Source organism: Callorhinus ursinus, unplaced genomic scaffold, assembly GCF_003265705.2.
Source record: "Callorhinus ursinus isolate GAN/ISIS: 27379988/994484 unplaced genomic scaffold, GSC_fseal_2.0 scaffold3, whole genome shotgun sequence".
Taxonomy (NCBI): Eukaryota; Metazoa; Chordata; class Mammalia; order Carnivora; family Otariidae; genus Callorhinus; species Callorhinus ursinus.
The window spans coordinates 15,353,179-15,369,714 of NW_027397065.1; the positions used below are offsets into that span (position 1 = coordinate 15,353,179).

At 32.2% G+C, this 16,536-nt stretch overlaps 1 protein-coding gene across 4 annotated transcripts in view; it reads right to left on the reverse strand.

The window, feature by feature from the left end:
* Nucleotides 1-16,536, reverse strand: part of CHD1 (chromodomain helicase DNA binding protein 1) — a 72,064-nt gene that overhangs the window by 31,139 nt on the left and 24,389 nt on the right. For all 4 annotated transcript variants that reach the window (XM_025866840.2, XM_025866838.2, XM_073888545.1 and 1 more), the window contains exons 3-17: nucleotides 15,736-15,937; nucleotides 14,659-14,772; nucleotides 13,803-13,867; nucleotides 11,729-11,878; nucleotides 11,317-11,588; nucleotides 9,754-9,979; nucleotides 9,052-9,152; nucleotides 8,653-8,831; nucleotides 7,651-7,778; nucleotides 6,988-7,204; nucleotides 6,258-6,347; nucleotides 5,048-5,238; nucleotides 4,133-4,321; nucleotides 2,412-2,574; nucleotides 1,419-1,571 (exon numbers count right to left, since the gene is read on the reverse strand). In XM_025866840.2, coding sequence (XP_025722625.1) covers nucleotides 1,419-1,571; nucleotides 2,412-2,574; nucleotides 4,133-4,321; nucleotides 5,048-5,238; nucleotides 6,258-6,347; nucleotides 6,988-7,204; nucleotides 7,651-7,778; nucleotides 8,653-8,831; nucleotides 9,052-9,152; nucleotides 9,754-9,979; nucleotides 11,317-11,588; nucleotides 11,729-11,878; nucleotides 13,803-13,867; nucleotides 14,659-14,772; nucleotides 15,736-15,937 — 2,440 coding nt within the window. The remainder of the gene's footprint in view (nucleotides 1-1,418; nucleotides 1,572-2,411; nucleotides 2,575-4,132; nucleotides 4,322-5,047; nucleotides 5,239-6,257; nucleotides 6,348-6,987; nucleotides 7,205-7,650; nucleotides 7,779-8,652; nucleotides 8,832-9,051; nucleotides 9,153-9,753; nucleotides 9,980-11,316; nucleotides 11,589-11,728; nucleotides 11,879-13,802; nucleotides 13,868-14,658; nucleotides 14,773-15,735; nucleotides 15,938-16,536) is intronic.

Sequence of the window (16,536 nt, forward strand, 5' to 3'; positions counted from 1 at the left end):
CCTAAACCAAAAGAGTGGTAAAAGTAATTTTCTCTGGGAATTAATCTGGGAATGAGAAGGGATTAGAGGCAAAGAATTGCTAATAAGCACTTCTTTACTATTTGTTTTGTTTGACCATGTACACGTAATAGTTTGTCTAAAAACGACACAGGGTTAGGGTGGGGAGAGAGGGGTGATATGGAGAAACACGGTGATAGCTAAAGGGTACAGTTTCTTTTTGAGGGGATGAAAACATACTAAGATTGTGTTGATGGCTGCCCAACTCTGTGCATATATTAAAAAATCACTTAATTGTACACTTTAAATGGATGAATTGCATGGGAAGGAAATTACATCTGAATAAAGTTGTTAAGAAAATCAAATGATACTTTTTCCATACTTTTCCCCTAGCGTGAATGACTATATATTTCTCAATCATGTTCATATCACCAAAAACCTGTCCTTCAAAGCAGACATTACCAGAGTTGTAATGTTATTTTTATTTGTAATTACCTGCTTAATGTCTGTCTTCCACATTATGATGTAAACTCCCAACAGAGCAGGGATTATGTCTGTTGAGATTCATCTTTATAATTCTATCTCTATTTTATTTCCTGCACTAAATATGTATCATTTACTAGTTATATGAGTGTTCACTAGGTTCCAGGCACTGTTCATAAAAGCATTAAATAAGGATTAAATTATTAGAAAGTACTGAGACTAGCACCTGTCTCCTAACATTAAACATTCATATTAGCTTTAATTACACTGAATGGATTTCAAAATAAATACTGAATAGATGGACTATAAGACCATTTTGGTCTTTAGTACCTTCCTTGGAGTCATCTATAGTTTTATACAGCAAGCTATGTATTAGAATAACTATGAGAACATTATTCTTCAGAATCTGTAACAGTTCTGGTAACATTCACAAGGACTGCTCTCTCTTTCCCTTCCTCAAACTAAAGCCTAATACATAATGCTGCCCATTTAGATTTGAGCACAGAAGTACAGAATTAAAATAAAAATTAGAGAAGAGAAAAACTGCTTTGCTGCTAAATGTAAGGTCAAGAAGAAAAAAAAGGAATAATGATAAACAGAATTTTTTTTTTCCCCCAGAGAGGAAGAGAGAGAGAGGAGGGGAGGGGCAGAGGGAGAGGAGGAGAGACAGTCTTAAGCAGGCTCCACACCCAGTGCAGAGCCTGACCTGGGGCTTTATCTCATGACCATGAGATGACCTGAGCCAAAATCAAGAGTCAGCTTAATTGGCTGAGCCACCAGGCACCCCAAAAATAGAAATTTTTAAAACAGATATATTATCTTAAAAGTACAGTTTATATAAAAATCTATACAGAAGAATTTCAAAGGTAATTTTGTAGAACACCCTCAAGAATCAGATGAAATTTAAGGCAACCAAAAAGAAAAAATGAAATGCTTACTTGAAAGGGGAATTGACGGTATTTCAAATATTCTGCAAGTATATCTAACATCCGCACCATTTGAGAAAAAATAAGAACTCTATTGCCTCGTTCTCTTAGGCGAATTAACAGTTTGTCAAGAAGAATCAATTTTCCGCTACTACGGATTAAGTGCTAGGAAACAATAAATTACAGCTGTTACAGCATGTGAAAAGAATCAATCAAATGAAACAAATACTCCACTTAATACTTCATCCTCTTTATATTTAAAATTGAAATGTTATGTTTTTATAATGTTGGAAAACAGTTTATTTCAGTTTTCAAAATTTTCTAGGACTTTCTAAGATCACTTTGATCTATGCCAGCTAAGACTTTCCTTGCCACTTAGCACCTAGGTTTTTGTCATGTTTTGGAGGTAAAGTGATGCGGGGAGCAGTTTCACTTTATTTGTAGTTATTACACTACTTCTCCAAAAATCTTTGAAAAATAATATATTGAAAGCAGCAGCAACTAAAGGTTTTAAAACAGTAAGAAAACCTATTTTAATTTATACATATCAGTCACTGAACCTAGCACTTTAAAGCACTACTGTGGCTGGATGGCAGTTGTGCCTTCTTCATACTTTCCATTTGTCTTCCAGAAGTGACAAGAATGGTAAAACCTGAGGTCAAGATGTCTTTCTCAAGACTACCAATTACCATATCACAAATTCAGCACATTCACTGATGTGAATTTTTGTCAATTAAGAATATACTAAGGGATTTCTGCTGGATAAATCTTGGTAGTCCATACAAATCCATTTTTAGAAAAATGATCAAAATAATTAATTGGATAAATTATAATTTTGAAGGCTTTTTTAAAAAGACTTAAAAAACCCCATTATTTAATTATACCATAACCAAAGAGAAATTCTAACCAATATATTAAAGCCTTGGGGCATTTTCAGTTATAACTGCAATAAGCATTCCTACAATATTGCTTTACTATAAAGTAACAATATTTTAAAATCCTTACTTGTAAGGCCTCCTGTTTATTATAGAATTCATTATTATCTGGTGGTTTAATGAGGTAGCAATGGTTACAACATTTCTTTAGCTCCATCATAATGTTCAAAAAGCCTGAGGTACTGCCCTTGGAACCTTTGCTGAGGGCTTTGTAATTCCTAGTTAATATCCATCTGTTTAAAAAAAAAAAAATAACACAAAAATGAGCTTTAGCAGAATACTTACCAGAATGAATTCTAAAATCATGAAAAAACAATCAAGCACCAAAGCAATATTGCACCATTACGAAGTTTACAACTGGATAATACAATGGACCAAACCTCATTCACAAGACTATGAACTTCATAAAATTAATGAGAACACAACACGTAACTTGTTATCTGTGCTATATACAGTAAAGGCTTAATGTAACATAGTGAGTGTAGTGTATTAATCCTTTTTCCCCCAAAGTTACTTCAAAAATGGGTCAGCTATCATCTATATTAACCTTCTTACAAATTTTACTACATTAGGCAACCAAAATATAGACCTATAAGAAACCACATGAGCATACCTGGTTTACCCACACTGCCTTCTCTAAAGTACAATTAAACAATACATATGCAACTTGTAGAAAAATCACAGGTGGTTATTTTATCACTCCAAACTATTTATGTAACTATGTAACATTTCCTCTCACCACAATATACTTTGTCTTCTACCATCTTTTATTTTCTTCCTTTTTATAAGGTTAATCTTGGAAGGGACTTGAAACAATTTTATCTCTGATTTGCCTCAAAATGATAGGAGGTGAGGGAAGTGGGAATGGCTAGAGATAAAATAAGACTGGCTATGAGTTAAAAACAAAGCCAAGTTTTGGGAATTTATTATGTCATCCTCTTTTTGTATATGTTTGAAATTTTCCACAATACAAACGTAAAATTCATGCAATAAATGTATTTTCTTTTAATGTATGGCACTTTACAGATGTTACCATGAAATAAGTTTCTGAAAATCTAAATGCATGTAGCACTGCATTTTATGCAATTACATGTTTAAATAACTATTAGGACAAGTATTACCTTTCGATTCTTTGAAGTAGTACCGTATAGATCTTACATATATCCAAAGTATAAAGTATACATTTATCTAAAGTATGATTAATATTCTTCAACAGGGGGCCTAAAATTTTAAGTTTCTTTTTCTGGTCTCTACCTCTGTCAATTATGTAATTATCATAACTACAAAATAATGCCTTAGTATCACTAACACTTTAGTATTAACACTTAGGGACGCCTGGGTGGCTCAGTTGGTTAAGCGACTGCCTTCGGCTCAGGTCATGATCCTGGAGTCCCGGGATCGAGTCCCACATCGGGCTCCCTGCTGAGCAAGGAGTCTGCTTCTCCCTCTGACCCTCTTCCCTCTCGTGCTCTCTATCTCTCATTCTCTCTCTCTCAAATAAATAAATAAAATCTTAAAAAAAAATAGTATTAACACTTAACAGAACCCTCTATATGGTAACAGAGCACAAAATAGACAAACACAATTAAGTCTTAGGTTACCCATGATCTTGAACATGCCATTCAATCTCTCTTTGCTTCAGGAGCCCATAGAATAAACCTATTCTAAAATTCAAGAATTGTTATTGCTCTAAAAACCTATTGTGGGGCAGGGGGCCACCTCGATGAGAAAAGGTTACAGAGGGTTATTTAGAATTAAATATCCAAAACATGTGGTCTGTTTACAGCTTACTTGTAATACTGTTTCTGTAAAGCACTCATTTCCATTCTTAAAATCTGCTCAACCTTGGCAGGAAGAGATTTTTCCACATCTTTTTTAACTCTGCGTAACAGAAACGGCTCAAGCTCCTTGTGGAGGCTTGCATAACCATATTCTCTGCCTTTTCCATGTTCTTCTTCAAAATCTTCCCAGGAAGAAAACCTTAGAAGTTTAAGAAAATGGAAGAACCACTGAAAAAAGTCATATTGCATATGAGTTTTTTGAGAGTAGTCATATATAAACAAAATATAGACTTTCAGAAAAAAAGATTTGCTAATATTAGTCACTTCTAAGAACTATCCTTCCCAAGAAATCTGTCCTGTATGTATATAAAGGTGAAATATAAGTTCTTTTACAAAAATTATGATTCTCTTTGAGCTAAAGATGTTAAATAAAATTAAAGTATTTTCAAATACAGAATTATCACTAAAATATATCTCAAAGAATATAATTTTAAAATTCTGAATCTATTGAAAAAAAATGTTTGTCATCTTGAACAAGTTATCTGACCCTTATCTAGTCTACTTTCCCTCACTTAAAAAAAGGAGTTACCAGGACCTTATTATTGTAGTTATTGCTACTATTAAATATTAAGAAGGATACTGTTTCAGTTTTTCAAACGAATATTATTTTGAACAAGGGCAAAATCAACTGCTGTAATTTATTACACATGACTCAAACTTATTTACAAAACTGAAAAATTAAAATATTAGAAATACGAAATGTTGCATCCCATTTCCTTTTTTTTATTTTCCTTCTTAAAAATCTGTGGTCTAATGTTCTAGGACAATAAAACTTCTACGGACCTTAGTACCTACACTAATTATTTTCCTGCTAAGCTTAACATTTAAAACTAATATTAAAACTGTATATCCCAACTTATCTTACTTTTCTGGCATAATGAAATGTAGCAAAGACCAGAGCTCTTTGAGGGAGTTTTGTAGAGGAGTTCCAGTAATAAGGAGACGGTGATTGGACTTAAAGTCTATTAAAGTTTTATACAGAAGAGAGTCATCATTCTTTAATCGATGTGCTTCATCTACACCTATAAACGCCCAATTCAGACCTCCAAGGAATGCCTTAAAATGAACAGAAAGACACAGTTAATATTTTAAGAGAAAAATTAAATTCAAATTATTAAACTGAGGCAAAGTAAAATTAAAAGCAAACTTGTCTTTTTTCAAATAAAAATTATATATTATTTCAAGATTTACTGAAATCCTCAAATAAAGTAACTCAACATGCAAAACCAAGTTCCTTCCATGACTAATTCACCCACTGGAAAACAGAAAAGCAAATGAAAGTCTTTACTAGCTTACACATTCAAAAAAAGGAAAAAGAAAAACCATAGTATCATTAAAATAGTATTTAAAAAATTTTCACAGAAAATTTTTAGCTTAAAGCCAGCAGAAGCCTCTATTAATGTCAATTTAAAGAAAATATGATATAAATTTGGAAGTGTCTTATTTCAAGTGTAGAAATAATTCACTGTATGATTTTTATGAACTGTGGATCTCTGATATATAAATGTGGGTCTCTGACTTAAAACAGAGACAGGCCTCATTCTGCTATTTAATGGTTGTATGACCTAGGAGACAAGCACATTAACCTCTTTGCACTGGATTTTTCTTTCCAATAAAGCAAAAATAGCAGTATCTTATAAAATAGATGGGTACTTGAGATATGAACTATAAAGAACTAAATAAACAACATCTATAAAGCATTTAGCTTAGTGCTTCACCCAGGGGAAGCTTAATTCTTTTAGGTATTTTCCTCCTCTTTGAAGATTTACAAATCAACACACTATGACAAACTAGTGTTATATAAGTCAATAGTTGGCAAACTTTTCCTGTAAAGACCCAGACGGTAAATATTTTAGCTTTCTCAGACAAATGTGTGATGGTCTCTTGTCACATATTCTTTGTTTTTACACCATCTAAAAATGTAAAAACCATTCTTAGTTCAAAAGTCATAAAAAACAAGCCAGATTTGACCCACAGGATGTAGTTTGCTGACCCATGATTTATCTTCTCACCCTATCCACAATATAAAGGAAATATGGATATACACAAAATAGAAAAGCATAGGTAATACAAACCTTATCCTTCAATAAAATTTCGTAAGTTGTTAAAAGTATATTAAATTTTAACCGTTTGGTCTGGGGATGCATCCATTCATGAGTTCTTATCTATCAAGAAATTTTAAAGATAATTTTAAGACAAACATTAAGTATACTTTTATTTGAATATCTAAAAAAAAATCCCTCCAAAATACACAAAAAAATTTGTTTATATAATAAAACCATTTTAATTCTTAACAGTCCATCAAGCTACATTCATCTTACTTATAAATGAAATATAAATACCACAGCATATCAAAACCTATAAAAATAAAGCAGACACATTTTTAAATACACTTTCCACTGAACGAAGTTCATATTTAACAAAACATAAGTGATTAATTCATTTAATAACATAGCATTTATGGATGAAATATGATGTCTGGGTCTGTTTCACAATATTTGGGAGGAAAGTACTCTGTAGAGGTACAGATGAAACAAAACCGGCAAAGCATTAAACCTGTGAAGCTGGAGATGGGCACACAGAGTTTTATTATAGTCTTCTGTTTTCATGTATATTTGAAATTCTCCGTAAGAAATTAGAAAAAATATATATTACATAAAGTGACACTCAGATGAAAATTGCCTTTTATTACAGCCAATAAAATATGTATTGAGAGTACTTACTTTGTGGCAAGTTTTACACTAGAAACTAAGACTATAAAGACAAGTATGTCTAAATTTCTAAATTTGTGGAGAAACAACTTACCATATTTCTGCTGTTAATGTCACCTAAATAAACCACAGCATTCATTTGAGAAGCCCATGTCTGAATTTCCCTTTGCCAGGAAGTAAGAGTGGAAAGTGGTACTACTAACAGAAAAGGTCCATATAATTGATGTTCATGAAATAAATAGTTCAGAAATGAGATCGTCTGTATTGTTTTTCCAAGGCCCATTTCATCAGCAAGTATGCAACTATTTCCTCTACAAAATTAAAAACAACAATTATGTATGCAATAGATTCAAATTTATAAAGAAACCTTTTTACATAACCCATATACAAATTTAAGCAGTTAAAATTAATCTGAAAGGTATACAAACAATACACCACTTTTATTAGCTATAAATAATAAATGTAAAGGCCTCTGTAATAGTATAAAAAAAGTGGACGAAGTTTACCATTTTAGTCCAAAGGAAACTTAAAGATTAACAGTAATATGAAGGAGTGCAGCAATTAAATAGGTTAAACTCAAACTCCCCTGGATTTTCTTCTTAGTATATAATAAATATTACTATATACTGAGGAAATTCAAAAGCCTGCATATAAATACCAGTCTTCATCCTTGATATTGGTGGAAATCTTTTCCAAATCCTGTATTTGTAAAATTCGTATGTCCTCAAATTAAACAGACAATTCAAAATATACTCACTTGCACCAAGAGTGAGCAAGCCAATTTAAACCATTCAGTTGATAATCTCTTAATTCTAAACTCTCATGTCCTCCAATATAGGATGGCTGCTTCTTTAGGGCTACAAATCTTGGCCTTTGTTTTAATACCTTTAGTAGAAATAAATGTAATGAGAAGAACTATCAAATGTGAGAATCTTAAAAGATCAAAATCTCAGATTTTACCATAAATTTTGAAATTTTATCTCAAATTTTCAAGCTCAGAAATTCCATGACTCAAAATATATCTCAGGATTCATTCAAAGAAGACTGTTTTCTCTTACTGTAACAACATCATACAGTGAAATATTTTGCCCTCTTTTTTGGACAAAAAATGATAGAAATAAGTAAGTTCCTGCTGAAATACTTGAGTCTTACACAGTTCAGAAGCAATAGCTATGTTAAATTCATTCATTTAACTGCTAGTGCAGCCCTGACCTAGAAATAAACCATACAACTGACTTAACTTTCTGATTTCTAAATTACCATTATCAGTTTAATTCAGTCTTATAGTAAGAAAACAAATTCTAATAGTATATAGACCCTCAAAACTACTGCTAATAATGTCTCTAAGTAAAAAGATCTTATATTAGGCAAGGTAGTCTTAGGTACCACTTCTTTTTTTATGGGTACATCCCTCTTTTCTTTCCTACCTTCAAAGAAAATATTCATTACCTTTTAAAGCAAGCATATATATCTACTTTCCAGGTAATTTCCCCTATTTGTTCTCCCCAAGACACTCCTCACAACTACGACCACCAATTTATCATCTTCCTGATAGTTTCACTCACCAAGGCTAGAAGACAGCACCACATCTAAGACCACATAGCAATCACCAGAACACCTTCTCCTCTAAGACCTATCAACCAAGCAGTTCTCTCTCTTAGGCTACCTGAAATCAAGATCCAACTCTCTATTTGGGCTTGTAATATTAATGATGTGTAAATACTATTTTCATTAATTAAAAATTTCCAACAATACTCACTTTGCAATCTTTAAAAGGAGTGGTTTTTGACTGATTCCTGCTAAAATACTCATCTATGCATGCTTGAAACTTTTTGGAAATTAGAGCTCCATCCTCCCAGCTGCACTCTGAGTATGGAAGGCCCTGCCACTTGCAATAATAATCAGGATAACCAGCTGCTGACTTCTGATTGGAATGAGCTGTGAGATAAATCAGATATTTATTTATTTTCACACTGAATCTTATCCAAGGACTAATCTTTGGTAAAAAACTACACAAGCAAAAATTAGTCATCTGGTTTACAATGCCCTATGACAGTAAGACTAAACTACTGTATTTGATGTATAAGCAATACATTTAAATTTTTTTTCAGATCAAAATGGAAAGATAAAACTTTAGTGAGAATCATTTATTACTAACCAATTATTCGTTCCACTATTTGATACTGTTTGTGTAGATCATCTGTGAGTTCCTGCTGGCAATTGTAATATTCCACATCTTCTGGAGAAGCATTTTTCAACCTGAAAGATTATTAATCCAGAAATAGACTTCAAAATCTCCCCTAAATAACCATTCCCCCAAATACTATCTGTAGCATAAAATCTCCCATTTGCCACTTATCATGTGAGTCAGCTGAATAATGAAGAAACTGAAACAGAAATAAAGTGAAGCATCATTAATTAATTTAAAAAAATGTATAATTTATAATATATGACACGACATTCTACATGACTATTATTAAGGAAAAGTTTAGATATGGCTATTTCCAAAAAGTTTTACCTTCAAATACAATTTAAGAGTATAAATAGTTATTTTAGGTTATTGAATTTTTTTTTAAAGATTTTATTTATTTATTTGACAGATAGCGAGAGAGTGAGCACAAGCAGGAGGAGTGGGAGAGGGAGAAGCAGGCTCCCCTCTGAGCAGGGAGCCTGATGCAGGGCTGGATCTTCAAGGACCCTGGGATGATGCCCTGAGCTGAAGGCAGATGCTTAACCAACTGAGCCATCCAGGGCTCCCCTTAGGTTATTGTACTCTTGACTATGTATTCCTTATTAACAAAAAGCTTAGTAATCATCTTTGAACTGTTAAAAAATTAAATGTAATATAAAACGTATTTACCATCTTTTTGTTTCCTGATCTTTTTTCTTATAATTATCCAATTTTTTCATTCCTCTAACATTCTGCTGCTTGAGGGTTTCTTCTGTCTCCCAAGTATTGTGAATATGGGACCATCCTTTCCATTTAATTAAATATTGGATCTCGCCTGGTTCCTTGTTTTTTTCAAATCCTGCATTTGGGTCACCATCTGCTTCAACTGCATAGATGGTTGTAGTAGCACCAGTAGCTGAAAAAGAAAACACAATACATTCCATGTAATTCTGCTTTATAAGACTGTTTCCTTCGACTCAAAAATTCAAGAATATGAAGAGAAAAATATATGTGCTTTTAAATAAGTAAAGAATCAGGGTATAAGAATTTAAGGAAAATTGTATTATACATACATAAAAGAAACTCCAAATTTTAGAATGGGAAGATTATCTAATTTAATTCCCTCAGTTTTAAAATTAGAAAAAACAAGGTCAAAAGACAGTGGCACACCTAAGATCATACAGTAATTTATAATAACCAATGACTGGATGCCTGATAACTGGAAATAAAATGAAAAATCACCTTTAAAAACTCCAAAATCATTATGTTGGAGATATCTGTACCCTCTTGTTCAATGCAGAATCATTTACAACAGCCAAGACATGGAAACAACCTAAGTATCCCATCAACAGATAAAGAAAATGTGATACACGTATATATAATGGAATACTATTTAGCCACAAAAATGAAATCCTGCCATTTGCAACAATGTGGATGAACACTGAGGGTATTACACTAAGTGAAATAAGTGAGACAGAGAAGGACAAATACCACATGATCTCACTTACATATGGAATCTAAAACAAACAAAGGAAAAGCTCATAGGAAAAGAGATCAGATCTGTAGTTACCCGAGGCAGCTCGCAGATGTGGGTGGGGAGGAATAATGTAGATGTATAGACTTCCAGGTGTAAGATAAATAAGTATTGGGGATGTAACGTACAACATAATGAGCATAGTTAACACTGCTGTGCAGTATATTTGAAAGCTACTCAGAGAGATTTTAAAAGTTGTAAGGAAAAAAACTTTCCTTTTTTTCTTCTTCTTATTCTATCTATATGAGATGATGGATAAATATAAACTAAACTTACTGTGGTAATCATTTTGTAATATATGTAAGTCATGCTGTTCACCTTAAATTTATACATTGTATGTCATATCTCGATAAAACAAACAAAAAAAATGCATGTGAAGATAACTAATTTGAGATGAAAGAAAAAACATTTAAAAATAACCAAACTATTTGAGAAATTGAAAGTACCTAAATAACAACCATTATTTAGGCATGACAACAGAAAAGCTCAAATACGTAGGTTAAAAATTTTTCTAATTATCTGTAATCAATGAAGTGAGGTTAAGTGGATTATTCTGTGGGAAGAAAATACTCAGGCTAAATAAAGTATATTTTATAACAAATAAGTATAACAGATGAAAAGCCACCCTCTTCACTTTCAAAACTGAAATAACTTCAAGAAATACTTCACTTTAGTAAATATTGCTGAAACAACCGAATAAATGTTTTTTAAGAAAATACCTCCTTTTCTCCCAATCCGACAATCCATAAAACGTTCTATTGTTTCAAATTCCTCTTCCTCAGGTTGAGGAACATCCTCCCCACAGACTTCCAGTAGATCATCAGAATCTGTTTTCATTTCTTCATCTTCTTTATAGCTAACATTGACAGTTGCTTGGCGACGAGAACTTCTTTTATCATTATCATAATCTTCTTCATCATCTTCTTCCTCAGATGAATCAATCTGTCTCTTTTTTTGTCCAAGAATTTTCTTCCCATTTTTTGCCTTAGATCTAGGTAGAGAAGACCAAGGGATAGAGGTGTTTTATAGAAACACTACCATAGAAAACAAGATGAAAGACACTATATACAAAAAGAATACCTTCTGTAACCAACAATTTTCAGTGTCAAGTTGAGAACATACTATACTCACCTATTTTGAGGTTTTCTGCTTTTAACTTTGTTTTTTGGCTCATAATCAGATTCTGTTTCATCACAACTGCTTTTATCTCTTTCTTCTTCAGATTCTGAATCTGAACCAGACTGAGATGGAGATCCTGACCCAGACATTTGCCAATCTTCACTGTATATAGAATATATAAAGTATGTTTATTTATCCTTACATTGTATAGCAAATTTTATCTCTGATAAAAGTGTAAAGAAAAAAAATTAAACTGAACTACATTTCAGTTACTATAAAAAAAATTGTTGCTTTTACCCACACCAACACATTAAAATGTGAGTAGAGTAAAAAAAATGCTGGAAAATATTCTTCACAGATTTCTCTTATAATGCCACAGTTTTGTTAGTCATTTAGTTATACCTCAATGAATGGCAAATAAGGAAATGTTACTCTATCACTGTGGATGAAAACATAGTATGCTATTTAAAGAATCACAGGGTTAATTCTGAAAATCTTGTAGAATTATACTTGCCCTCTCAAGAAAAAAAGAGATTCTAATCCCTTTCACATCAATTTTCTGGAGACTGTGATTTTTAAAAAAATACACCCTGAAACTGATTTTTAAAATATTGTACATGTTCATTTAAGAAGCTTAAAATACAATATAGAAAAATGTATTAAAAAAAAATCAGTCCATTTTAAGCAACAGTCAATGATTACCTTACCTTTATTGCTATTTTTAGTCTACTCAGTCTACTTAATACACATGTAGAGAAAAATTACTGGATGAATGCACGTGTTAATATTCTGCTATAATATAAACTTCAAATGGAAGATACATATTAGATTCTTATATATACGCCATACCCTCTCTCTCACGGCTACTGCTTCTACTCCATTCCTTTGTATCTCTTGTGTCAATTATAACTATGTCAAGAGTTACATAAGCAAGCACATATGCTAAAATCTGGTTTATGATAAAAACATGAGAGAAGCAATTTCTTTTTTATCTTGAGATCTTTTTAGCATTTGCACATTAGAAGTAGCAGTAGATAGAATATGTAAAAGTATCTCCAATTTGTATTTTTTATAATACAAATTATGATTTTTATATCTAACCAAGCCCACCCATCATCCCAAATCACTAGATTTTTTAAAAAATATTATTTGGCTGCACCTCTGCTAAGTTTACAAATTACTAACTCAGTGGAAGAGTTTATAGAGGTGATGAGACACAGGAGTTGAAAATGTACTTCATAAACTAGAAGACATATCTGAGGAAATTAGCCAGAATGTAGCATAGAAATAAAGGGATAAAAAACATGATACAGTAAGATTTATGAAGATATATGATCCATTAGTATATATAATAGATATAATCCAATATGACTGATATATATTAATAGTAGTACCACCAGAGAAATTTATAGGATAAGAAAATGTCCAGAAAATAGGAATCTTCACATTAAAGATACATAAAATGAGTGAATAAAGTAGAATAAATAACAAATCCAAAGCTAGACACACCAAAGTGAAACTGCAGAATATCCAAGACAAGTAGAAAAATAAGATCTAAGACAATGGAATGATATTTTTGACAAAATGAGAGAGAAAAAAAAACTCAGACCATCTAAATAACTGAAATGAGAATCTGAAGTACCCTTAAACACCTTCTGGGTCAAGATGTTTAGGAAATTATACTGAGTTTCTAAATGAGTTCTACGGAGAAAGCAAATTTCATGTGCAGATGAATAGTAAGATAGCTATTAACATAAATTAACAGAAATACCCAAAATTCCACTGGTCCCTACACTTCTACATAGTTTTCCCAAGTTATTAAGATTTTCTGATATTATGACCAAGTAGATCTCTGGAATTTAAAAATACATAGGAGAGAGGGGTTAGAGAAGATAAACAAGTGGCACAAAAACCTCAAGTCCTCACAGAAAGATAAATGTTAAAGATTAATAGTTTAATTAACCTAATAAGATGCCATGAACAAAGAATTTACAAAAGTCTACTTTTGACAGTTTTTCATAAAAAAAGTAACACATCAATAAGGTATTCCTGCTATGAAAGTGATCGGTTGAACAAAATGACATACTCTTTATGCTTTTTCCTTTTGACCTCATTCGATGAGTCATCAGAATCTTCACTGCTGGAGGAATCCTACAAAGAAGAAAAAAACAAAGCTAATGTTATTAATGATTAGAATTTGACCATGGTATCAAATTTTTGCTTGTCATACTATTTGACATTCACTTTGCTAAAATGCTAATAATGCTAACTATAAAGCTTTGTTCCCATGTTGTTATATTTGTACCATTAACACATAATTAGTAACATCTCTATTACAAATTTATAACACAGTCATTGACATTAGGTAAATATCACAATGTCAGCATTTTGTATAACACCTTAAAATCTACCATCTCTAGAAACCATTATTGTTGCCTAGTATGGCCTCAAAAAGGAATTGTAATTACTGGTATATTCAAATTTTGATTTAATATTTTTCTGCCCCATTAGACAGTTTCTGATATAGTTCTTTCTGAATGTTTCTGCACAAACACACATGCTGGTGTACTTACGTGTACACAGGAACTATACTGTTTAAAGCTATGGCCTATTCTTTTAAAAAGATGTTGCGACTTGCTATTCATCTTCTATACTGATTTAATAGACACGTTTGTCTATGTATATTTTCATAGTATTCACATTTAGTTTATTTCTAGTTTTGCTGTGATGAGCAAATGTACACGTGTCTGTTGCTTATTTTGGATTAATCCCTAAAAGTAGAATTATTGGATAACAACATATTGATATTTCAAGGCTCTTGATACATATACTTAAATGTAGTTATTTCCTCATCCTTTCAAAACACTTACTGTTTGTAATAATTTCATAAATACCTACACCCAGTTAAATGGGCATTATGTCAACTTTCGGTGAAAACTCACCTCCTCTGATCCACTATTAGATGAAGCCTGCTGCTGCTGCTGCTGCTGCTGCTGCTGCTTCTTGAGCATTGCAGATCTCTGAACGGCCAGAATACTAGGGCTAGATTTCCAAAACTGCAACAGAAATATAACCAGTGAAGGCTGAAATCTTGAAAAAACTGAAAAAAAGTTAATTTACTGGACAGCATTATCACTGCCTCCAAATACTAAGTTAAGACACTTTTCTGTACTCACATTATGTGTAATACAATATTATGACAATTAAATAAAATTCTGAGCTTTAGTTGCATATAAAAAATTTATGGTGTGCTGAGTTTCATAAACAATATTAATATATTCTTTGGTGTTAAATATTATTTTCAAAAAACAAAGTGACAATATGTGACACCAGTGCTATTTGAAAACTGGTTGCCTGGTTTTTTAACTGATGTGAGGTGAAGATGAAGAGCTTGAGTCAGAATACAAATCAACTATGTCACTAAGTATAGTTTCAGTTCAACTGACTTTTATTATTTATTTATTTATTAGACAGTAAGATTTTCTCCATGGCAGAATCTGTGTGTTGATATACACTCTGGCCCAAAGATCTTACCATGACTGGTACTCGAAGTAACACTACTGTATTCCATTATGAGGTACAGATAGGTTTTAGTAAATCTTGTAGTAGCTTTTTTCGAACAGAATGACCCTTAGCCTACTCTACCAAGTATCTTCAAGGAAGCAAGTTCTATTAGATTCTCCTGCTATTAGCAATAAAGTACCCCTTTGAAGATCTGTAGAGATCAGACACTCAAGATTAACAGAAAGACCTTACAAAGCCTTTAATTTTTATCCATGAGACAATGAATATTTATGAAACTCAGTTTCTGCCTTAGAAAGTGTTTATTTTGTACTTGCTTGACTGCTTCTCCTCAAAGCCAATCAAGTCCAGATATTTAACTACAAGTTTGAGAAAGTAAATTTTAATGTTTAAAATTAATGTCTTCTAAAAGCTGGATTAAGAATGCTATAAACCAATGTTATAAATTTTCCCAAAGTAGTACTACAAGAAATCTATCTTTCAGGATACTTTATTACCTCAGCTCCATCAACTTTCGGTGGTTTTGCTTGGACTTTGTTTTCTCGGGAAGTATCTGATTCAGACTCTGACTGACTGCCCGATTCAGATCCAGATTCAGAGTCACTGCTACCTGACTGGCTACTGCTTCCATCACTACTGCTTCCAGAACTTGAACCAGATCCTGAGCCTGAAGCTGACCCAGAATCATCATCCGACTGGCTACAATTTGAAAATAAACAGATTTCAAACAAAATTTATTAGGAATTTAATTTTCCTTAAAAGTCAGCAAAAATCCCCAAATCATTAATTCTTGTTTATTTCATATTTCAACATTCCATAACCAAACAAATAGAAAAAAAGAATGTTAATCTATAACAAATGACTTACTTGATAGCTTTAGTACAGTTTTGGTGAAAACATAAGGAATCAGATCACAATCTTCCTCCAAGATAATAAGCAAAATCTATCAAACACAGAATCCTGGGCTAGAAACTTGGGAAAACAAGAAATTGAAGCCATAGTCGCTATCCTTAAAAGGCCATTTAACTATAGGAAATCTAATGTAGAAATTGTGTGAAGAAAAGGATTAATGTGCTGAAAATTCTCACAGTCAGGTAGAAAAAAATTTGTAGTTTTTTACTTGTTTTTTAAATTATATCTGTGTTCTACCATTCTGGGGAAAAGTGATTTATTAAAATTAAGCTCTGAAAAGGGGTGCCTGGGTGGCTCAGTTGGTTAAGCATCTGCCTTTAGCTCAGGTCATGATCCCGGGGCCCTAGGGATTGAGCCCACACAATTTAATAGCTTCGCCAAGAGTA